The 23563-nt window shown below is 50.0% G+C and overlaps 1 protein-coding gene across 1 annotated transcript in view; it reads left to right on the top strand.

Annotated features, from left to right (window-relative positions):
* The window catches only part of GCN1 (GCN1 activator of EIF2AK4), a gene marked incomplete at its 3' end in the record, with an annotated part of 76375 nt that overhangs the window by 37879 nt on the left and 14933 nt on the right, over window positions 1–23563 (top strand). Inside the window, exons 19-42 of the mRNA XM_080717938.1 lie at window positions 256–445; window positions 539–663; window positions 1458–1636; window positions 2470–2563; window positions 4342–4455; window positions 4578–4776; window positions 5618–5773; window positions 6197–6378; window positions 7185–7265; window positions 7558–7701; window positions 8238–8365; window positions 8529–8718; window positions 8929–8999; window positions 9910–10075; window positions 10370–10564; window positions 12714–12960; window positions 13287–13408; window positions 13677–13791; window positions 14424–14603; window positions 18914–19134; window positions 20853–20921; window positions 21104–21242; window positions 21328–21524; window positions 21688–21830. Of these exons, the coding sequence (XP_080574064.1) occupies window positions 256–445; window positions 539–663; window positions 1458–1636; window positions 2470–2563; window positions 4342–4455; window positions 4578–4776; window positions 5618–5773; window positions 6197–6378; window positions 7185–7265; window positions 7558–7701; window positions 8238–8365; window positions 8529–8718; window positions 8929–8999; window positions 9910–10075; window positions 10370–10564; window positions 12714–12960; window positions 13287–13408; window positions 13677–13791; window positions 14424–14603; window positions 18914–19134; window positions 20853–20921; window positions 21104–21242; window positions 21328–21524; window positions 21688–21830 (3647 nt within the window). The remainder of the gene's footprint in view (window positions 1–255; window positions 446–538; window positions 664–1457; window positions 1637–2469; window positions 2564–4341; window positions 4456–4577; window positions 4777–5617; window positions 5774–6196; window positions 6379–7184; window positions 7266–7557; window positions 7702–8237; window positions 8366–8528; window positions 8719–8928; window positions 9000–9909; window positions 10076–10369; window positions 10565–12713; window positions 12961–13286; window positions 13409–13676; window positions 13792–14423; window positions 14604–18913; window positions 19135–20852; window positions 20922–21103; window positions 21243–21327; window positions 21525–21687; window positions 21831–23563) is intronic.

Below are 23563 nucleotides of genomic sequence, written 5' to 3'. Positions count from 1 at the left end.
GATCTCCTGGGCCAGTTTCCATTTCCTTCTCTTCCTGGAGGTTTTGTAGGTGTACAGTCATAGGTGTTTGTCCTTCTAGGCACAGCTTATAGCCTGCAGGTCCCAGTGCACGAAGCTGGGCATCAGTCCCCACTCCAGCAGGGACCCCAGAGAACAGCAGGCGTGAGAGGCATGGTGTCCCTGGCATATTGTCTTTGTGTGCCACGCCTGCGCAGGGCTCAGAGCAATGGGGACTCACATGCTGTCTCTGTGCAGGTGCTGCCTCTAGAGGCTCTGGTGACCGATGCTGGGGAGGTGGCTGAAATGGGCAAGGCCTACGTGCCTCCACGGGTCCTGCAGGAGGCTCTGTGTATCATCTCCGGCGTGCCAGGGCTTGAGAGTGACATCACGAACACTGAACAGCTGGTCCGGGAGATGCTGATCATCTCCCACCACCCATCTTTAGGTCAGTGGCAGTGGTTGGTCTGGGAGAGGTAGGGGTTTGTGGGGCAGGGGAGGAGCAGCTGGGCAGAAAGCTTCAAAGACCCCTTCCCTTCAGTGGCAGCACAGTCTGGACTCTGGCCAGCGCTTCTGACCAGGATGAAGATTGACCCTGAAGCCTTCATCACCAGACACCTGGATCAGATCATCCCCAGGATCACCACACAGAGTCCTCTGAACCAGGTGATGGGCTCGTGAGCTGTTTCTGACCTCAGGTCAGGGGTGGGCATGCGGTTGTACTCCTCTCCCATGATGCAAGTTGGAAGGCCTCAAAGCAGCAGTAGTAAGAATGGCGAAATGTGGGCTTGGATCCTTGGTAAATGACAGAATGAAAACTGGTTTAAATGCAGGTGGACTTATGCCTCGTTACCTGCACAGTCCAAAGGTGTGACTGGGTTGGCCAGTGCTGCTACAAAGATTAGGCGGGTGCCTTGGGACAATGTAGGGGTTGTGTCTCTTATTCTTTGACCCATCTGTCTCTTGTCTCTGCTTTCTGTACTGTGAACTCCATTCTCATTCTGTCCCTTTCTGGTAGCAAGAGAGCTACTGGAGTTCGAGGCTCATACCTCGTCCCCTCAGTGCCATTGGGCAACGCGTGCATTTTCCGGTACGGCAACTGGCCTGGGGTCTTTCTTATTGCCCCACTTGACCAGGGTGGGGTCCTGTGCTCAGCTCAGAGCCTGTCCTTCTAGTCTGGGTCACATGCCTACTTCTGGAAAGTGTGAGGGCAGCTCCACCTGATCCCTGGAGATGAAGTGTGGAAGCCCGTCCCCAAAAATCAGAGTGCTCTTACCAGCAAGGGGTCAACACTTGCTGAGTAAGGCAGGCACAGACTGCAGCTGTCTTCTGTGGTGGACAGTGCTCAGAAAAAATAAGCAGTGGCAAGAGGGTAGTCAACTACCAGTGGTGTTTAGGCATGGCAGGCCCTTTCTGGTGCCAGCCTTGGCACAGACTGACTGTCTGCATTTGTCTGCCAGTCTTCCATGAATGCCATGGGCTCCCTTTCCATCCTGTCCCCGGACCGGGTCCTCCCGCAGCTCATCGGCACCATCACTGCCTCTGTGCAGAACCCTGCCCTGCATCTGGTGACACGGGAGGAGTACGCCATCATGCAGACCCCTGCTGGGGAGCTGTATGATAAGTCCATCATCCAGAGGTGAGCCGCACGAGTGGGCTCAGTGGCCATTCTTCTCCAGGCCTTTATTTTCTTGCCTTTACGATGAGGACAACACCTCCTTTTGGGGGTTATTGTAAAGGATAGATGGGTTCACTGGACAGATACTTGCTGTGTTCCAGGCCCGTGCTTAGGCCCTGGATACCAGGTGTGTTGAGAATCTAGCACTGTGCTGGCACACAGTACTTTAAAGTTATGTGGGATTTTGTGGCAGGCAGGAGGCTAAGGGGCTTGGCAGCTTCCCTCCCCACCGCACCCTTTCGTACTGGGGATTGAATCCGGGGACTACACCCCCAGTTATTTATTTATTTATTTATTTATTTATTTATTTATTTATTTTGGTGTTACTGGGGTTCCTGGAAACCCTTCTACCTCCGGGCTACACTCCCAGATCTATTTTTATACTTTTTTATTTGGAAACAGGATCTCTTAAGCCAGCGCGGCTGGCTTCGAACCTGTGCGTTCCTCCTGTCTCCGCCTCCCAAGCGTGGGGATTACAAGCGTGCGCCACCACGCCCGGCTTCAATTATTAATTTTGAAACAGGGTCTCACTAAGTTGCTGAGGCTAGTTTCAAACCTGTGGTCGTCCTATCTCAGCCTTTGAAGTACTGAGATTATAAGTGTGTTCTACCATGCTACACCCCTAGCCCCATCCCCCCTTTTTAAACAGGGTCTTGCTAAATTGCTGGGGCTGGCCTCAAACTTGTGATCCTCCTGTCTTAGCCTCCCATGAATTAGAATTACCAGCAGGTGCCATCACGCCTGGCTCTCTGGGAGCTCTTTTGAGTTGGCTGATTACCTGCTCTGTGTTTCAGTGCCCAGCAAGACAGCATAAAGAAGGCCAACATGAAACGTGAGAACAAAGCTTATTCCTTCAAGGAGCAGATCATCGAGCTGGAGCTGAAGGAGGTGAGTCCACGGGCAGCTCAGTGTGGCTCTGAGCTTGGCGGCCCCAGGCTCCTGGCTCTGCTGCAGGTAGGCTGTTTCCCTGAGTCATCTAGAGGCTCGTGGCACACGCCCCTCCTGGGTGCTCTGCCGCAGTATTTACCCTTCTTCTGCCCTGCACTCAAGGAAAACCCATTTCTCACTAAGTGCGCTTCTCAGTCCTGTGCTGTGTCCTGGCTCCTTGAAGGCTGGGCCCCATCTTGACCCCTGACGGCAAGTACAGGACCTGAGCAGAGTGCACAGGTCTCTTATCTGTCTCAGTCTATGCCCTTAGTCTTTTGTAGTTTGGGTTCTTCTTCTCCTCCTCCTCCTCCCCCCTCCTTCCCCCTCCTCCTCCTCCTCCTCCTTTTCCTCCTTCTCCTCCTTCTCCTTCTTGGCGCTTTATTCTGCACTCCTGGGTGTGGTTCACCAGACCAAAGGTGGGGCCAGTGAAGCATACCTAGGGTCACACATAGGGTTGGCAGGTTGAAACTTTTTCTTTTGGTGGTACTAGGGGTGGAACCCAGGGGCTTTTCTACCTCTAGGCTATACTTCCAGACTATTTTATACTTTATTTGGAAACAGGGTCTCACTAAGTTGCTGAGAGCCTCACTCAGTAGCTGAGGCTGGCTTCAAACCTGTGCGATCCTCCTGTCTCAGCCTCCCAAGCGCAGGGATTACAAGGTTGAAACTTTTTATGGGGCTGTTTGTATGGGAACTGGGTAACACATGTGATTGCAGTTGTACGCATCACCCAAGGCAGTTAGTACACTGTTGTTGAGCTGCAGTTACGCATCAGTCAGCTGTAGTTTTGGTTCTTGTCTTTCACATCTGAGCCCAGATGGGCCTTCTCAGTAAGCCTCCCCTCTCCACCTGTCCACAGCAGTCTGCCCTTCTGGTTATGTGCATCCTACTCATTTCTTCATGACATAGCCATCTCATTTATGTATTTTTTCACTTGTTTCTTGTCTGCCTTCACTTGCTAGATTGTGAGCTCCCTGAGGGCAGGGGCTTCATTGTCCCTGACATCTAGAACAGTGCCTGACATGGTATAGGTGCTCAATAAATACTTGTTGCAAGAGTGAGTAGATTTCTCTGCCTTGTTATCCCTGCCCACTGAACAGGCATTTTCCAGGCTTCAGCTTACTCTATGGAAGAGAGACTCTGTAGGGACCCTGGGCAGGCCAAAATTTTGAACTTGAAGCCGTGTGGTCATTAGAATACGCTTTGAGCCGGGCATGGTGGCGCACACTTGTAATCCTAGTACTTAGGAGGATGAGACAGGAGGATGGTGTAGGTTGGAAGCCAGCCTCAGCTACTTAGGCTTTCAGCAACTTAGTGAGACCTTGTTTCCAAATAAAATTTAAAATAGGCCTGGGAGTATAACCCAGAGGTAGAAAAAGCCCCTGGGTTCCATCCCCAGTACCACAAAAAGAAAAAAGAAAAAAAAGAAAAAAAAAGAAAAGAATACGCTTTGAATTACATTGCTGGACCTTTTATTTTTTTTATATGTAAGAAGCCCTTCTTGCATTTGTCAGGAGAGAGTCCAGGAAAATTTGCTTCTCTACTGCTGTTTCTGCTCTGTAGATACCAACTAACTGTGGACTTTAAAGGTGGGGAGGGAAGCCACATGGTGTGCTTAGCCCCAGTGATAGAATTAGAGCTGGCTCAGTGTTCTTTGTGGAAGCAAGCTTGCCTTCCTCTGGTAGAGAGGCACTCTGTTTCCTGGAGATGGAATTAGTTTGCTAACCCTGACCCCTCAGGAAATAAAGAAGAAGAAAGGCATAAAAGAGGAGGTACAGCTGACCAGCAAGCAGAAGGAGATGCTGCAGGCCCAGCTGGACAAGGAAGCACACATCCGGAGGCGGCTGCAGGAGGTAAGTGGCCGCCACTACTCCATGCCCCCGGCCAGAAGGGTGCTGGCAGCCCAGGCCCTTTCCTTGCTGTCCCAGAGTAGGGCCCTGCTGACCTGTGCCCTCCTGGGCAACTTTGCTTGCAGCTGGATGGGGAACTGGAGGCAGCGCTAGGACTGCTGGACACCATCCTGGCCAAGAACCCGTCCGGCCTGACCCAGTACATTCCTGTTTTGGTCGACTCTTTTCTGCCTTTGCTGAAATCTCCCCTGGCTGCTCCCAGGATCAAGAACCCCTTCCTGTCCTTGGCTGCCTGTGTCATGCCCCCCAGGCTCAAGGCTTTGGGTTAGTTCTTGTTTTGCTTGCTATGGAAATGGCCCGGGGCAGTTTGGGAGGTGGGCTGGGGATGCCCCTGAATGCTGGTGGGGAGGCACACAGCGACCTAAAGCGGCTGAGTTTTGTTTCCATGTGGAGTAGCCTTGTATAACTCAAGTTGGGCATGCTCAGGAGCCAGTGTCTCCTCTCCCCCTCATTTTGTACCTTCTCTTCTTTCACTTTCAGGGTCTTGTCTCCCCTTTCAGTAGCAGTTTTAAGCCTGTCAGGAGGTTATTCAGGCAGTGAGGGTGATATGGTGCAACATGACTGGTTGGGCAGCCCTGAGCAGCCTCGTGTCAGTGGTGATCAGAGGCCTCTGTGACTTGTACCCTTCTGTTAGCTCTGCAGAAAAAAAGACTAGCTAGAGGGGCTGGAAGTGTGGTGGGCTTAACGACCTTAGGTCAACTTCCTTCTTAGCTTAAAGGTGTATCCCATGGATGAGGCTGGACCTGAACCATTCTTAGTGGAAAGGTCCGTTGGTGCCTATGGAATCTGCCAGAAGTGTTACCTGGCTGGCTGGACTCGTTGCCTAAGAGGTGTAGGTACTGAGTGGCTAGAGTTTTACTCTTGGCTGAATAACCCTTAGGGGGCTCAGCACATTTGTCATAGTGTAAAAGGGCCGCTCCAGCCCCCACCCCCTTACCCTCTGGCACTGTCACGAAGATCAAGCCAGAATTAGGTTGAAGACATTTTGGTGAAGCAGGAGAGACTGTTCATTGAGAGATGCGGTGCCTCTGCCCTATGCCCCTCGCGTGCGGGGCCGGGTTCTGTCTTTGTGTGAGTTGCCCTCTGCTGGGTTTCTTCTTCGCAGGAACTTTGGTGAGCCACGTGACGTTGCGCCTGGTGAAGCCAGAGTGCGCTCTGGATAAGTCCTGGTGTCAGGAGGAGCTGCCAGTGGCTGTGAAGAGGGCGGTGACGCTGCTGCACACCCACACCGTTAGCAGCAGGGTGGGCCGAGGCGAGCCAGGTGAGGGGTGGCGCAGCTGGTGTGGGGACTGCGGATATTCACGGTGGAGTCACTGGGCTTCCTGAGCCTGTGGCCTTGGCCAAGTCTTCCCTCCCTGGCCTTGTGTCCTCTCTGAGAAGCTGGGGTGGAGTAACTGGGGGGATTTTCAAGTCCGTTCACGGCATTCTGTGTTGGGAGCCTGCTGGGGGCTCACTTTGACATCTGCTTCTCTGTTGAGGCTCACATTCTGGGCCTGGGCAGTGTTTGGCTAGAGGAGGATTGGCTTTAGCTCTGGCTGCCAGCCATCGTCTCTGTTGTTCTGCGGCCTCCAGGCATCAGAAGGCCTCCAGCTTGCCTTGCCCAGCAGTGTGAAGGCTGCACAGGTGGGGAGGGGCTGCGTGGCCTGGCCCCGCCCTCAGGGCCCTGTGTGCCTCTTACTCGCAGATGCTGCACCCCTGTCCGCACCGGCCTTCTCCTTGGTCTTCCCGTTGCTGAAGATGGTGCTGACTGAGATGCCCCACCACAGCGAGGAGGGCGAGGAGCGGACGGCCCAGATTCTTCAGATCCTTACTGTCCACGCCCAGCTCAGGGCCTCGCCTGGCACCCCACCTGGGCGTGTGGATGAGGTTGGCAGGGAGCTCTGTTCTCCCCTTAACTTGAGAGGGCTTGGGAGGGAGACGCTTGTGACATTTTCTGACTCAAGAACAGTTTGGTGGGAGGAGAAATAGAGGGCGTGTGTTTATATCTACAGCAGCCGTGTGCAGTGTGCTAGGCTTTCTAATGCAAAAATGGGCCCTTTCTTTCAAATGACTGTCTACTCTGAGTCTCCACCATGTCACTGTGTATGGACCTACTTAATTGACTTTATTAGCTACACGGATCCTACGCTATGCACACACTGTATTTTATGTAACTCTTTATCTGTTGATGGATATTTTAAGGTCATATCTAACTTTTGCCTATTTTGGACAGTACTGTGATGTGCCTCTCATATGTGTATGCTCCTTGTACACTCCATGTGAACATTTTTGTTGTATGTGGAATTGCTAGGTTATGTGGCATGTTCTGATCACTTAAGATTTCCTTTTCTTCAAACCTAACTCAATTTCAGGTAGTGTGAATATTGCCAGTGATGGGTGATGTGTTTTTTTCTGCATTTCTTTACTTGTAAAGTTGTATGTTTATGATCCATCTGTATTTCATGGTCTGAATTTCAAGCAAGTTTCAGAATTTACTTATATTCAGTCCCTGAGGATTATGCTTGGCTGGGATTATTAGCATGCATGGAGTTTGTTGTAAACCTAGTGAGATTTCTTCTACGGTGTAGTCAGTTGTGTGACCTGGTATGTTCCTCTGTGGGTGAGAGTATCCCAAGGCATGGGTACAGCCCTTCCCCACAGCCTCCCCCGACTTCTCTGCTGTTTTCTCCCAGAATGGCCCAGAGTTGCTGCCTCGAGTGGCCATGCTACGTCTTCTGACTTGGGTGATCGGGACAGGCTCACCCCACCTGCAGGTGAGCTGCTTTTCAGTCGTCTGATGTTGTGACTGTGTGACCGTGACCTCAGGACCTGCATGAGTGTTCAAGTCGGAGTTCCCCTTCAGCCTCACTTTTGGACTTGGGCAGAGCTAGGCCTACTCTTCTCCCTGGGGTTCTGCCACTGGCCTGCAGCCTGGGGTTGTAGCCGCAGTAGTGCTCTGGGGTGGGTGTTCCCAGTTCACAGCCTTCACTGGGCCCCTCAGCCCATTGCCTGGCCCCACGAAGTAAAGGATGGGCTGACTGAACCGGCGGTCCCTGTCCTCCTCAGGTGCTGGCCTCAGATACCCTGACCACCCTGTGTGCCAGCAGCAGTGGAGAGGACGGCTGTGCCTTTGCAGAGCAGGAGGAGGTGGACGTGTTGCTCAGTGCCTTGCAGTCCCCCTGTGCCAGCGTGCGGGAGACCGTGCTCCGGGTGGGTGCCCTCTGTGGTTCCTTGTCACTCTGCAAGTGTGTGGATTCTGTGATGGGCTTTTGAAAGCGTTCCCTCACCCTGATGACCGGTCCTGGAGGCAAAGAGAGAGGTCTTTTTGGTTGGGGTCCTTCTAAGAAATGAAAAACTAACCGGTTATTGTAATGTATTACTCTCCAGTTATCTTTTCTTTACCTTGGAAGACTACCTAGTTTTTAAACTGGGATGTGGATCTTTTTTTTTCTTTGCAGTACTGGGGATGGAACCCAGGGACATTCTACCTCTAAGCGACACCCCAGCCCTATTTTTTATTCTTTATTTTGAAAAAGGGTCTCACAGACTTGCAAAGGGCCTCACTAAGTAGCTGAGGCTGCCCACGTACCATAATCCTCCTGTCTCAGCCTTCTGAATGCTGGGATTAAAAGCATGTGCCACCATGCCTGGCTCTTGGACAATACAGCCCATAGGGGGGTGAGAAGATAGATTGGAGGGTCCTCTGAGAGGTTGGGCCTTATACAGTCCAATGCCTCCTCATCCAGGGGCTGATGGAGCTCCACCTGGTATTGCCAGCACCTGACACTGACGAGAAGAATGGTCTGAACCTGCTGCGGAGGCTCTGGGTAGTCAAGTTTGACAAAGAGGAGGAGATCCGGAAGCTGGCTGAGAGGTGAGAGCCAGTGGTAGGCTGCTTTATCCTGCCTGTTCTCTCTCCCTTCCCAAATAGCCAGACCCAGTGTGCCAAGCCCCCAGAGAGAGAAGGGCCTGGCCAAGGATGGCAGGGCAGGTGCTGCAGTTCCTTGTCTCATCATCCTGCCTTCGGTCTGCTGCAGGCTCTGGTCAACCATGGGCCTCGATCTGCAGCCAGACCTCTGCTCCTTGTTGATCGACGATGTGATTTATCATGAGGCAGCTGTGAGGCAGGCTGGGGCTGAAGCCCTCTCCCAGGCGGTGGCTCGATACCAGCGGCAGGCAGCGGAAGTCATGGGCAGGCTCGTGGAGCTTTACCAAGAGAAGCTCTACGTGAGTGAGCCTGCTGTGTTCTGGGAGGTGTGAGTGAGGTTGGGTTGGACTGCTCAGCCCCTGACTCCTCCAGAGAGAGTCTCGAGGCTCATCGTGGCTCAGGGTGGCTGTGGCTGGTTTCCCGCTTCACAGTCCTGGTGCCTGGTCCATTGGTCTGTCCGCTGGACAGGAGAGAACCCTGCAGGCCATTTACCACCTTGTCTGTTGCAGCGGCCGCCCCCAGTGCTGGATGCTTTGGGACGAGTGATTTCAGAATCTCCTCCAGATCAGTGGGAAGCCAGGTATAAGCACTGTTGTGCTCTCGCCCCCTCCATGCTCTCCGAGATGCAGCAGGTTGGCAGGGTGGGTGCCCTGAGGAGGCAGCACGCGACACGGCACAGTGGAAGGAGAGAGGCAGGCCGCCCTTGGAGCCGGGAGCCCTGGGTTGGAGTGCTGGCTCCTGCGAGCCGTGTGTCCTGGGGCATGCTCCGCTTTCTCCAGGCTTCCTCACCTGTAGGAAGGGCACAGTGGCAGAACCTACCTCAGGCTGGGGGAACAACGTGTGGGGTGAATGTTAGCTCCCACCCCCTCGGCTCCTACGTGTAGCCGCCGGGAGCAGGAGGAGCCTGGGAAGCCACTTGAGCAGGCAGTGTGAGACACGTGGCAGTGTTAGTTTGCTGAGTGGTTGGTCCTCCGTCCTCCGCTCTCGTGTGGCTTTGTGTGTCAGCATGGAATGGCTGTGTTATAGTCCCCTCGTTTTTTTGTTTTCATTCCAGGCTACCAGCTATGGCTAAGGTTCTTTCTCCTTAATAGTCTTCTTACTGCTCTGTGGCTATAGAGAATGACACCACTCTGCTGTGGTAGAATATGTTCCTTTCCAGGGGCCTTCACATCTGATTCCTTTGCCTCTCCTCTCAGATCCTGCCATAGAGATAGAGGACTGGGCATCATACTCACATGCAGGGGAACAGGCAGGGTGTCCGCTGTCGAAGGACACCCTGTAGCAGGCAAACTCAAATGGCTGGCTTTTGCTTGGCAAGTGGGTTGTTGCAGCACATTGTGAAGACTGGGGAGTGGTCTCCCTGCTTTGCTCTGCCCTCACAGTGGTGTTTGCTGCTGTCTGGCTCCCTCTCCTAGTAGGCCTGCATAGATTGCATCAGCACGGGATGCCCTGGCTGGCCCTCACCTGCCCACATGCTCCCACTTTTCCAGGTGTGGTCTGGCCTTGGCCTTGAACAAGCTCTCCCAGTATTTGGACAGCTCTCAGGTGAAGCCACTCTTTCAGTTTTTTGTCCCCGATGCCCTCAATGACCGAAACCCAGATGTCCGGAAGTGTATGTTAGACGCAGCGCTTGCAACGCTCAACACCCATGGGAAGGTAAGAGGGCTTCAGTCAGCTGAGGGGGCTGAGCAATAGTCAGAGAGATGCTGGCAGAAATCCTGGCAGGGTATTAGCCCCTGATGGGAGATGACATTTGTACTTCTTTTGAGAGAGAAGTTAAGTTTATATAAGTGTCGTGATCCTGCTAGAAAACCTGCCAGTGTCTCTGATTGGCTGGCTTGTCAGTGTATTTGTCCCAGAGCCAGACCTAGGGTTGATCCTTGGGGCAGAGACTGTTATCCTCACGCAGCCTGTAAGGTTCACCTGTGTCGTGGTGGCTGGGGTTTCCAGGAGAATGTCAACTCACTGCTGCCAGTATTTGAGGAGTTCCTGAAGGATGCGCCCAACGATGCCAGCTACGATGCTGTGCGGCAGAGCGTAGTGGTCCTGATGGGCTCCTTGGCCAAGCACTTGGACAAGAGTGACCCCAAAGTGAAGCCCATCGTTGCCAAGCTCATTGCTGCCCTCTCCACCCCCTCCCAGCAGGTACTTGCCATCTGGCCCAGGGCCCACAACAGCTGTGGAACGAGGGCCCACTGCAGACAAGAAGTGGGCTGCTCGGGGCTGGGTAGGGTGATGGAGGGCTGGGTAGGGTGATCAGTGAGCCATCATCCTCTTCCTCAGGGGGAGCCTCTAGCCTTATAGCGGAGAGCACTTCTGGGAGGGTGATTTTTTTTTTTTTTTTTTTTTTTTATGGTACCAGGAATTGAACCCAAGAGCATTCTACCTCTGAGCTATATCCCCATTCTGATTTTTTTAGTTGAAGGCAAGGTCTCACTAGGTTGCTGAGAGCCTCACTGAGTTGCCAAAGCTGGCTTTTTTTTTTTTTTTCAATGGTACTGGGGATTGAACCCAGGGATCTTTTGCCTTCGAGCTACATCCCTAGCTCTCTCTAATTTATTTATTTATATATTTATATATTTATTTATTTATTGCGGGTCTGGGGATGAAACCCAGGGGCATTTGACCTCCGAGCTATACCCCCTGCCCTATTTTTTATTCTTTATTTTGAAACCAGGTCTCACTGAGTTGCAGAGGGCCTCACTAAGTAGCTGAGGCTGTCTGCGAACCGTGATCCTCCAGGTCTCAGCCTCCTGAATGCTGGGATTACAAGCGTGCATCACCATGCCCGGCTTATTTTATTTTATTTTTTTGGTGGTTCTGAGGGTGGAACCAGGGGCCTTCTACCTCCGGGTACACTCCCAGACCTATTTTATATTTTATTTGGAAACAGGGTCTCTTAAGTCAGCTGAGGCTGGCTTTGAACCTGCGCAATCCTCCTGTCTCAGTCTCCCAAGCGCAGGGATTACAAGCGTGCGCCACCACGCCCGGCTTATATTTTTTATTCTTTATTTTAAAACAGCATCTCACTAAGTTGTGGAGAGCCTCACTAAGTAGCTGAGGCTGGCCATGAACTTGTGATCCTCCTATATCAGCCTCCCAAGTACCAGGATTACAAATGTGTGCCATCATGCCTGGCTCCCTAGCCCTTTTTTATTTTTTGTTTTTGAAACGGGGTCTGACTAGTTTGCTGAGAGTCTCACTAAGTTGCTGAGGCTGGTCTCAAACCTGCAATCCTCCTGTCTCAGCCTCCCAAGTACTGGGATAACAGGTGTGTGCCACCGTGTCCAGCTTGATTTTTTTATTCTAATAGGTATCCTAGATACTTTATTTTTTTCTACTCATTTGCTAGGAGTTTTTTGTGCTTTAGTGTACAAAGATTTAAAACAACAAAACAAAGAGCTTCCTCCCTGTCAAGCCCTTTCCTGGCCTTTTCTTTGGCATGTATCTTTGGGCCACAGGCCAAAGGAACTTTTTTTCCTTTTCTTTTTTTTTTGGTGGTACTAGGGGTGGAATCCAGAGGTTTTCTACCTTCGGGCTATACTCCCAGACCTATTTTATATTTTATTTGGAAACAGGGTCTCACTGAGTTGCTAAGAGCTTCACTAAGTAACTGAGGCTGGCTTTGAACCTGCGTGATCCTCCTGTCTCAGCCTCCCAAGCGCTGGGATTACAAGCGTGCGCCACCATGCCTGGCTCTTCTTTTGCATTTTAGACCACTCACGGTATCCTCATAAAGTTCACATTTGAAAACAAAATTGTGGTTAAATAAAAGGTTAGCGTAGTGGTAGCACACGCTAGCTCATAATCCCAGTTCTTGGGAGGTTGAGACAGGAGGCTCACAGGTTTGCAGCTAGCCTCAGCTCCTTAGTGAGGCCCTCTGCAACTTAGTGAGACCCTGTTTCAAAATAAAGAATAAAAAATAGGGCTGAGGGTATAGCTTGGAAGTAGAATGCCTCTGGGTTCAATCCTTGGCACTGGAAAAGAAAAAAGAAAAAATCTACCCTGTAAAAGGGCCCCCACCTGGGCAGCTGGCAGCACAACACTTTGCTACTTCAAGCTGGGCCTCCCCATGCACCCAGGCCTCAGTCCTCCACTTAGACCACAAATAGTACCATAAAGGCATATGCTCTTGCCACTAATAGATTGTACTGTGCACCCAGATGGCGTGTGTGTTGTGTGAGAGTGTAAGAACTGCAGGGTATGAGACATTTAGTAGTGGGCACTGTATGGGACTGCCAGGCACCAGGAACCCAACTGCTGTTGTTGAGCTGACGAGGTGTGCCCCTCATAGGTCCAGGAGTCCGTGGCCAGCTGCTTGCCACCTCTCGTGCCGGCCATCAAGGAGGACGCTGGAGGGATGATCCAGCGGCTCATGCAGCAGCTGCTGGAGTCAGACAAGTATGCAGAGCGCAAAGGGGCTGCGTACGGGCTGGCAGGCCTGGTCAAGGGCCTGGGCATCCTTTCTCTGAAGCAGCAGGAAATGATGGCAGCACTGACGGATGCCATCCAGGATAAGAAGAACTTCCGCCGGCGAGAGGGTGAGCTCTGAGCCCACGCCGCCAGAGGAGCCAGCCATGTGTGTGACCCATCTCAGCCCCGTCCTTGCTGGTTGGGCCTGGGCTAACTTCCAACTCAGTGGCCCCTTTAGCCAAGAGGGGCTTTCCCTTTCTGGTCTTTAGTGCTGGGAAGTGAGGATGGCTCCTGCCCTTGCCTCCTTTCTGCTCAGCCACATTGCTGCAGTGGGTGCTGAGGCAGCTGGCTGCCCTGAGGGTTTCCATAGGGTGGGGAGATGGAGGAGGCTGCTGGCCCCTTCTGTTCCCAGAGGCACCATTCTGTTCTCAGCTGTTCTGCCTTCTGTCTGCAGGAGCCCTCTTTGCCTTCGAGATGCTCTGCACCATGCTGGGGAAGCTCTTTGAGCCCTACGTGGTTCACGTGCTGCCCCATTTGTTGCTGTGCTTCGGGGATGGGAACCAGTACGTGCGTGAGGTAAGTCCCAAGGCTGCATGGGAGGAAGCACATGAGAAGCGCCTCTCACACATGGCTGCTGGGTGCAGGCCCCACCACTAGGCTTCATTCTGCTCGCCCCAGACCAGTTACTGATATGGACTCCCCTCTGGTTCCCTAAAGTACTGAAGCTTTATGGGAGGTCTCCTCACTGTGGGCTCTGGTACGGGGTGTGATGCAGCAGAGCCCGGAAGCACTGGTGCTAGCCTGTGGCCTGGGGGCTCCTGAATGTTTTCTCTCCTCCCTCGAGGCTGCAGATGACTGTGCCAAGGCTGTGATGAGTAACCTGAGCGCTCACGGGGTGAAGCTGGTGCTCCCCTCCTTGTTGGCTGCCCTGGAGGAGGAATCCTGGCGGACCAAGGCTGGTGAGTCCACTCTCAACTGCCCTCGGCAGGGATCCAGGTGCCGTAGCCCTTGTCCTGTCTGTGTGGTCTCTTTAGGCAGCTTGGTCCTTGCGTACTTCGGAGCGTGTATACTTTTGCTCTCTGAACAGGTCTCTGACAGGAGCCACAGACCTAAGTCAGGAAATCCTGAGCATGAAAGCTGTTTTGTGACTTTCAGTTCTTTTTTTCCAATAAAACTCTTTAAAAATACAGTCATATCTGGGACTGTAATGTGCAGAAGAGAGTCAAGAAGAGCTGGTCTGGTTGGGGCAGGTGCAGGCCTGTGGCCTTCCCACGTAGCTTCCCCCTTGGTCCTTCAGGTTTCACCTACAGCTTGAAATCACTGCAGGCCTAAATCACTTTTCTTATTTGGGGATATTAATCGAGGCCTTGTGTCACTGCCAGGACTAAGCCGAGTCTCCCTTATTCTGGTCTTGCGGCTTTCCCTCGTACTCCTTGTCTCACCTGGGAGCCCACAGTTCAGTAGGACTCGGGAGCCTGTGCTCCACTGCCCTCCTCCCATGGACGCCTCGAGCACAGTCAGCAGCCAGTACAGGTCACTTGTTGGCCTGTGCTCAGTGACTCACTGCCAGCCATGTGTCTGCTGTGTGCAGGGTCGGTGGAGCTGCTCGGGGCAATGGCATATTGTGCTCCCAAGCAGCTGTCGTCCTGCCTACCCAACATCGTACCCAAGCTCACAGAGGTGCTGACCGACTCCCACGTCAAAGTGCAGAAGGCTGGACAGCAGGCGCTCAGGCAGATTGGCTCCGTCATCAGGAACCCGGAGATCCTGGGTACGTCTCTCCCACGAGGGCACTCACCCTTGCTGGCCCCTCCTCTTCAGACACTCCAGGGAACGCATGTTTATTCAGCTAAGATCTTTACTTTCTGGGGACAAAGATATTCACACTGGAATGACTTCTAAGTGTTGGAAAGCCTTTTTCCTAGAATAATTAGTTGAAGGGGTTTGGAAGCAGTCTCTCCTCCTACTGGTCTGGATCAGATGTTGGCTGTATAGATCGGGATGCTGAGTCACTAGCTTGGGAGCAGCGTGGCCGTGAGAGAACCCTGTGCACTAAGCTGACCTGAGGTCAACAGTCATTCCACGTCAACTGCATCTTTTGATGAGGTTTTCTTGGGACTTATTTATTATTTTGGTGATACTGGGGTTCCTGGAAGCCCTTCAACCTCTGGGCTACACTCCCAGACCTATTTTATACTTTTATTTGGAAACAGGGTCTCCTTAGCCAGCGCATGCGGCTGGCTTCGAACCTGCGCGATCCTCCTGTCTCTGCCTCCCAAGTGCGGGGATTACAAGTGTGCGCCACCACGCCCGGCAGGGACTTATTTTTTTAATGGTTCCGTGGATTGAATTCAGGGGCATTCTACCCCTGGGGTATACCCCAGCCACACAACCCACTTTTGAAGCACGGTATTGTTAGGTTGTTGAGGGTCTCACAGAGTTGCCGAGATTGGCCTGGAAACTGATCCTCCTGTTTCTGTCTTCCAAGTAGTGGGATGACGGGTGTGTGCCACCATGCCATCTTACTCCAGCAGGCCTGTGGTAGAGGGGAGGGTTGGGAAAGGCCAGGCCCTTAACTGTACTTGTTAGGGGGTGGGAAGAGGCCAGTTGCTAGGAATAGAACCCAGCCAGCTACCTTGACTGGCCCATCATGCATTGTGTTTTAGGCTTCAGCTTGGAACATCATGCCTAGTGTGTTTGTCTCAAAGCATGTTACTGGACATTTTTTTCATTCAGAAAATGAAGCCAGGTGTGGTGGTGCACACTTGTAATCCCAGCATTCGGGAGGCTGAGACTGGAGGATCGAGGTGTGCGGACAGCCTTAGCCACTTAGTGAGGCTCTCTACAACTTAGTGAGACCCTATTTCAAATTAAAAAGAATAAAAAATAGGGCAGAGGGTGTAGCTTGGAGGTCGAATGCCCCTGGGTTCCACCCCCAAACTCTCAAAAAAAGATAGTGTTTTTTGTTTTGTTTTGTTTTGTTTTTAATTTAATTTTATTTTTTTGCTTGCTTGCTTACTAAATTGCTGAGGCTGGCCACAGATCTGCGTTCCTCCTGTCTCAGCCTCCCAAGAACTGGGATTAAGAATAAAAAATAGGGCTGGGGGTGTGTAGCTCAGAGTTAGAATGTCCCTGGGTTTAATCTCCAGTACTGCAAAAAAAAAAAGAAAGAAAAAAGAAAAACTTCAGGATAAAGAGAGATGTTATCTAATTCTAATGAGAAATCTTTCAGTTCTCTAAGAAGAAATAATAATTTTAGTTTTAAAATTTATAAAACAAAATGTATTAAATTACAGGGAGAAATGAACAAATCCATTGTTATTGTGAGAGATTTCAGCACACTTCTCAATTTCTGCAATGGCAAACAAACTTAGTAATGATACATGCTTTTGTGTGTGTAGGGGGGTACTGGGGATGGAACCCAGGGGCTTTCTACCTCTGAGCTATACTTCCAGATCTATTTTATATTTTATTTGGAAATGGGGTCTCACTAAGTTGCTGAGGCTGGCTTTGAACCAGTGAGATCCTTCTGTCTCCGCTTCCCAAGTACTGGGACTAGAAGCGTGTGTCACCATGCAATACATTTTGTGTGTGTGTGTGTGTGTGTGTGTGTGTGTGTGTGTGTGTGTGTGGTACTGGGGATGGAACCCAGGAGCCTTCTACCTACAGATGACACTCCCAGACCTGTTTTATATTTTTATTTGGAAACAGCGTCTCACTAAGGTGCTGAGAGCCTCACTAAGTAGTTAAGGCTGCCTTCGAACCTGTGCGATCCTCCTGTCTCAGCCTCCCAAGTACTGGGATTACAAGCGTGCGCCTGGAACACTCTTATGTCTGTTACATGAGTTGAAATGCCTCCTTTTAGAAAATCAGCATGAATCTATTTTTAATGGAGGTATAATTTTCACAATATAAAATTTAATATGTATGATTCAGTTGTGCTTAGTATATTCACGAAACTGTTTAAACGTCACCAGTGTCTAGTTCCAGGGCATTTGCATCTGCCCACATAGATGCCTCGTGCCCATTAGCAGTCACTCTTCATTTTCTCCGCGCCTCTGGCCTCTGCTTCCGTGTGTCTCCCCTATTCTGAACATTTCCTATGACTCATACAACATGTCTGTGACCTTTTGTGCATGCCTTTACTTAGCACACTGCTTTTGAGGCTCATCATCCACTTTGTGGCATGTATTGCTTCTTCATAGCAGTTTTTTATTTTTTTCCCCTTCGGTACTGGGAATTGAAACCAGGGGCATTCTACCTGTGAGCCGTACCCCCAGCCCTATTTTTTTCTTTATTTTTATTTAATTAATTAATCTTTATATTTGTGGCACTTGGATTGAACCCTATACATCAGTGCTGTTGGGCATTTTTTCATGTGCCTTTTAAACTTTTTTTTTTTTTTTTTTGGTGGTACTGGGGTTCCTGGAAGCCCTTCTACCTCCGGGCTACACTCCCAGACCTATTTTATACTTTTTTATTTTTGGAAACGGTCTCTTAAACCAGCGGGGCTGACTGGCTTCAAACCTGCGCAATCCTTCTGTCTCTGCCTCTCAAGCGCGGGGATTACAAGCGTGCGCCACCACGCCTGGCTTTTTTTTTTTTTTTTTTTTTCCAGTACTGGGGATGGAACCCAGAGGCATTTTACCTCTGAGCTATACCCCTCTGCCACTATTTTTTAATTCTTTATTTTTGAAACAGTCTCAATGAGTTGCAAAGGGCATTAGTAGCTGAGGCTGTCCGTGAACTGCAATCTTCTTGTCTCAGCCTCCCTAATGCTAGAATTACAAGTGTGCACCACCATGCCCGGCTCTCAGCTCTTATTTTTTTATTCTGAAACAGATTCTCATGAAGTTAAAGTAGCTGAGATTGAGAACCCGGATCCTCCTGTCTCAGCCTCCCAAGTACTGGGATTACAAGCATGCATCACCATGCTTGGCTCTTTATTTTTAATTTTGAAATGGTCTCACTAAGTTGTGGAGGGCCTCACTAAGTAGCTGAGGCTGGCAGCGAACCTGCGATCCTTCTGTCTCAGCCTCCCAAGTACTGGGATTACAAGCGTGTGCCACCATGCCCAGTTTAAACTTGTTTTTTATTTTTTCAAAAATTTTTTTTGGTGTGTGTGGTACTAGGAAGTGAATCCAGAGACATTCTACTTCTGAACTATACCCCAGCTCCTTTTATCTTTTAATTTTAAAACAGGATCTGGGTTGCAGAGGTCCTCCCTAGGTTACTGAGGCTGGCCTTGAATCTTAGATACTTTCATCTCAGCCTCCTAAGTACTGCGATTACAGGTCTGTACCACCATGCCGGGCTACATGGGTGTTTATAGTAGTTAAATCACATGGATGTGGGGAAAAGATAAACCAGGTATTGTTGGAATTCCTTCTACTAGGTTGTTGATGCTGATTTTTTTCTTCCTTTTCTTTTCTCCTTTTTTTTTTTTTTTTTTTTGTGGTACTTGGGATTGAATTCAAGGTTACACCTGCATCCCTATTTTTTGTTTTGAAATAAGGACTCGCTAAGTTGCTGAGGCTGGTCTCAAAGCTACCATACTCCTGTCTCAGCCTCCCAAGTACTGGGATTACCACACCCAGCTGATGGCTGAAATTTTGAGAACTCATTTTATCTGATCTTGGCTGCTCTAGGTTTTGTGCGCTTCATTTCCACCATTGGAAATGAAAGGCCTTTGGTGTTATAAAGCAGGTTTTTTTTTTTTTTTTTTAAACAAAACTGCTCTTTTGCTGCTGTTTCAGAATAAGGCCCATGGTTCTCAAGAAGCACCCCTCTGGAGTACTGTGGTTCAGCCCATCAAAACCAGCTCCCAGTGCCCTGCCTGATCACAGGTTGCAGTGCAGAGAGGTGACAGCTGCCACCTCCACCCAGTGACCTCCTTGCCTTGCTAGTGGAGCAAGGATTGCTCTTTGCAGGCAGGCCGCCTTGCCTAGCTGATGACTTGTTTGCCTTCAGGGAGGAGGTGCCATTCTCCTGCTCTTCTCATCCACTTTAGTTTGGGGATACCGTGGCTTTGCCACTTCACAGACTTGTATAAACCAGCCTCTCTTCTTTGCAAACTTTCAGCCATTGCCCCAGTCCTGCTGGATGCCCTGACAGACCCTTCGAGGAAGACCCAGAAGTGCCTGCAGACCTTGCTGGACACCAAGTTTGTCCACTTTATTGATGCCCCGTCGCTGGCCCTCATCATGCCCATTGTCCAGAGAGCCTTCCAAGACCGTTCTACTGATACGCGGAAGATGGCGGCACAGATTATTGGCAACATGTATTCCCTGACTGACCAGAAGGTAGCGGCCCAGATATGGCTGCTATAGGACAGGCAGGCAGATGCCAGTTGAGGGTGCAAAGGCCCTGCCCACAGAGGCATGGAGGATGTGGGGCACTGGTCCCTGATTATGTTTGCAGGGAGAAATGGACCATTTTGGAGGGAGGTACCAATTGGTTTTCTGGGCACCTTCCAGAATACAGTGTTTCAGGTCCTTACCAGTTTAGTCCTCAGCTGAGGTCTGTCCCGGCAGGTCCCTTTTATAGACCAGCGTAGAGGAAAGGCTTGACTTCTGCTACCTTTGGGAGTATTAACAGAAAAGTTTTTCCTTCTCCTCCTTGCAACATTTTCTTGTACTGAACATTGGCTTTTGTAAGCCTGTTAGAAGAATTTAGTCTAGTTTGGGAGATTTGCTCTGTTTATTTACTCTCAGGAGCTTGCATGTGTGATTTAACCATTTACCACAGCTGTGGACAACTATAAAAACACATGCCTTTGCATTAATGAACAAAAGAAGATAAAATGGAAAATCCTGGAGAATTTGGGAATTTAAAATATTAGGGCCTAGCATAGTGGCACATGCTTGTAATCCCAGTTCTTGGGAGTAGAGACAGGAGGATCAAAGGTTCAGAACTATCCTTAGCAAATTAGACTCTCAGCAACATATTGAGACTGTTTTAAAATAAAAATAAAAAATAAGGCTGGGGATGTAGCTTGGAGAGGTAAAATGCCCTTGGTTCAATTCTCAGTACCAAGAAAAATAAAGAGGAAAACAAAAAATTTAGCCACAGCCCTCGAACACTAAAAAAAAATTAATGTTTTTACATTCCATTAAAAAAAAATTAAGCTGGCATTGGTGGTACAGACCTGTTATCTTAGTACTTGGGACTGAAACAGGAGGATTGCAGGTTTGAGGACAGCCTCAGCAAGCAGTGAGACTCAGTAACCTAGCAACCTCGTCAGACCCTGTTTGAAAATAAAAAATAAAACCTGGTGTTTGGGCATGCTTGTAATCCTAGTACTTGTGAGCCCGAGACAGAAGCATCACAGATTCCAATATAGCCTTAGCAAGCTGTGAGACTTTCATCAACCTATGGTGGCCCTGTTTCAAACTAAAAATATAATAGGGCTTGGGGGTGTAGCTTGGAGATAGAATGCCCCTGGGTTCAATCCCAGTACCACAAAAAGAAAAAAAAAGATTCCTGAAGATTATTTACATGTTATAACAAGTCAGTCACAAAACTGATTTTTAGTAGTTATATAATAACCTGTCAAGTGTATAAACCATAACTTACATAATTCTATCATTGGTCATATAGTGACCAAAGTTTTTCTTTATTGCTATTTTAAGGAATACTGCAGAGAGCATGAGGCATTTTCTATATTTAAAATCATTCCCCACAGCTGAATTTTGAGGTGAAGAAAGAAGATAATGACATTCTGAAAGGAATATACCAGTAGTGATTTCTAGGACCCCAGAGCCTCAACAGTCTTGTTTCCTAAAGAAAGGCTGGCGGTGCAGAGCTCTGGGCTGCGGATGGCTGTGTCTGACCCCTAGGGAGGGTCCAGGTGCCCTTCTTAGGTTCCCTACTGAGCAGTTGCCTGGCCCCTAAGGAGCTGGTGCGAGTAGTTAAGTGTTCATCTTGGGGGCTGCATGGATGATGAGATCAAGGCCCACGACAGGACAGAGCCTGCAGAGTGCAAGTGCTCCTGCCTGAGTCTCCTCGCTTGTTGTTGCAGGACTTGGCTCCCTACTTGCCCAGTGTCACCCCTGGCCTGAAAGCTTCTCTTTTGGACCCTGTGCCTGAGGTGAGTCTGGTGAGGGGGAGCACTTGGCTATTTAGCTCGGTTTCTAGAAAACTGATTCCCCATGACTCCTTTTGTGTCTTTCTGGTGAAGGAGAGGAGGCTAGGGATTCCTCCCTGCTGTTATGTGGCTACCTTGTTCTGAGCGGCATCTCTTCACCTTCCCCATTCTGGGTTGCCCGGCAGGTGCGGACAGTTTCTGCGAAGGCTCTCGGGGCCATGGTGAAGGGCATGGGTGAGTCGTGCTTTGAGGACCTTCTGCCGTGGCTGATGGAGACACTGACCTATGAGCAGAGCTCTGTGGATCGTTCAGGCGCCGCGCAAGGTAAAGTTAGAGCAGGCCCAGGGGCCAGAGAGGAGCGCCATCAGGGGCCCCAGACCCAGTGGTTCATCCCGTCCTTGTGTCACAGGGTTGGCTGAGGTCATGGCTGGCTTGGGGGTGGAGAAGTTGGAGAAGCTGATGCCAGAAATCGTGGCAACAGCCAGCAAAGTGGACATCGCACCCCATGTTCGAGATGGCTACATCATGATGTTCAACTACCTGCCCATCACCTTTGGGGACAAGTTTACCCCTTACGTGGGGCCCATCATCCCCTGTATCCTCAAAGTAGGTACCAGTGTTCCTGCCGAGGATGGAGGAAATAGGAGAGGAGGATGCTACTGCCTCCCTGGAGAGCGCATGCCTGCGCATGGCTCGGGGGCAGAAGCTCCATCCTGCTTCTGGGTGCTGAGGGAGGCAGGCCTGGCTGACTTTCACTCTACGCTCCCAGGCTTTGGCTGATGAGAACGAATTTGTGCGGGACACTGCCCTACGTGCAGGCCAGCGCGTCATCTCCATGTATGCCGAGACGGCCATTGCCCTGCTGCTGCCCCAGCTGGAGCAAGGCCTCTTCGATGACCTCTGGCGAATTCGGTGAGGACTTGGGTTCTAGGTTTGCGTTTGGGGAACTCCAGATGAGAAACAAGTGGCAGGATGTTGCCAAGAACTATCTGTGCTTTCTCTAGACACTTGTTTGTAGCCATTTTCTATGCTGTAGTTTTTTGTAGCGTTTTAATTCTGATGCTCTTTTAAAACTTCTCTATTTAGTTGGGCATGGTGGCACATGCTTACAATCCCAGTATTTGGGAGGCTGAGACCAGAGGATTGCAAGTTTGAGGACAGCCTCAGCAGTTTAGTGAGATCCTGTTTCCAAATAAACAAAAGGGTTGGAGGTGTAGCCCAGAGGTAGAATGCCCCTGTATTCAATCCCCAGCACTGCACCTACACACACACACACACACACACACACACACACACACACACACACACGAGATTTTTAAATGTGTACTCTTAGCCCGGTGTGGTGGCACACGCTTGTAATCTCAGCATTTGAGAGGCTGAGACCGGAGGATCGCGGTTTGCGGACAGCCTCAGCTACTAAGTGAGGCCCTCTGCAACTCAGTGAGACCAGGTTTCAAAATAAAAAATAAAAAAAAAACAGGGCAGGGGGTGTAGCTCGGAGGTCGAATGCCCCTGGGTTCCATCCCCAGGCCCGCAAAAAAAAAAAAAAAAATGTGTACTCTTCATTTGAAATTTCACTTCTAAAACTGGGCGTGATGGTGCATGCTTTTAATCCCAGTGTATTTGGGAGGCTGAAACAGGAGGATAGGGGTTCACAGACAGTCTCAGCTACCTAGTGAGGCCTTCTGCAACTTAGTGAGACCTTGTTCAAAATAAAGAATAAACTGGGTGTGGTGGCTTACGTTAATAAGCTACTTAGTATGTTTCAGCTACTTAGTAAAGCCCTCTGCAATTTAGTGAGACACTGTTTCAAAATAAATAGGGCTGGGGTTATAGCTTGGAGGTAGAATGCCTCTGGGTTTTATCCCTAGTACTGCAAAAAAGAAAAAAAAAAATTTTACTTCTGGGAATTTATTCCAAGAACATATTTGGTCAAGTGCTTAAAGCTGTTTGTAGAAGGAATTTGTTGCTGTATTGCCAATTAATTGAAAAACTAGAGGTTGGTTTAAAAATATCATCCTCACCCACACCACTTCAGAGAACAGTATGACAATACCTGTTGACCTAGAAAGCGCCTCAGCCTGCTGTTCACTGGACAGAGTAGGCCACTGCCCACGCTGTGAAGACACACAGGCGTCTGTGCAGAGGTTCTTATGGGGGAGTTTGTGTGAATGTTTACACTCTCTTCTTTTTTTTCTTTTTCAGTACTTGGGATGGAGCCCAGGGGCATTCTACCTCTGAGCTACACCTCCAGCCCTATTTTTTATTTTTTATTTTGAAACAGGGTCTCACTGAGTTGCAGAGGGCCTACACTAAGTAGCTAAGGCTGTCCGAGAACCGCGATCCTTCGGTCTCAGCCTCCCGAATGCTGGGATTACAAGCGTGCGCCACCATGCCTGGCTCTATTTTATATTTTATTTGGAAACACGGTCCCAGTGAGTTACTGAGAGCCTCACTAAGTAGCTGAGGTTGTTTTTGAACCTGTGATCCTCCTGTCTCAGCCTCTCAAGTACTGGGATTACAAGTGTGTGCCACCACGCCCGGCTTTCACACATGCTTTTTAGAAGTGCTTATCCTTTTCCCTCATTCATTTTCCTTTTTTTTTTTTTTTTTTTTTTTGTGGTGGTGCTATGGCTAAGACCTGG

This window comes from Muscardinus avellanarius (assembly GCF_963383645.1).
Source record: "Muscardinus avellanarius genome assembly, chromosome: 21".
Classification (NCBI taxonomy): domain Eukaryota; kingdom Metazoa; phylum Chordata; class Mammalia; order Rodentia; family Gliridae; genus Muscardinus; species Muscardinus avellanarius.
Note: the sequence above shows the minus strand (reverse complement) of the source record. Positions and strands in the feature narration are given on the sequence as shown.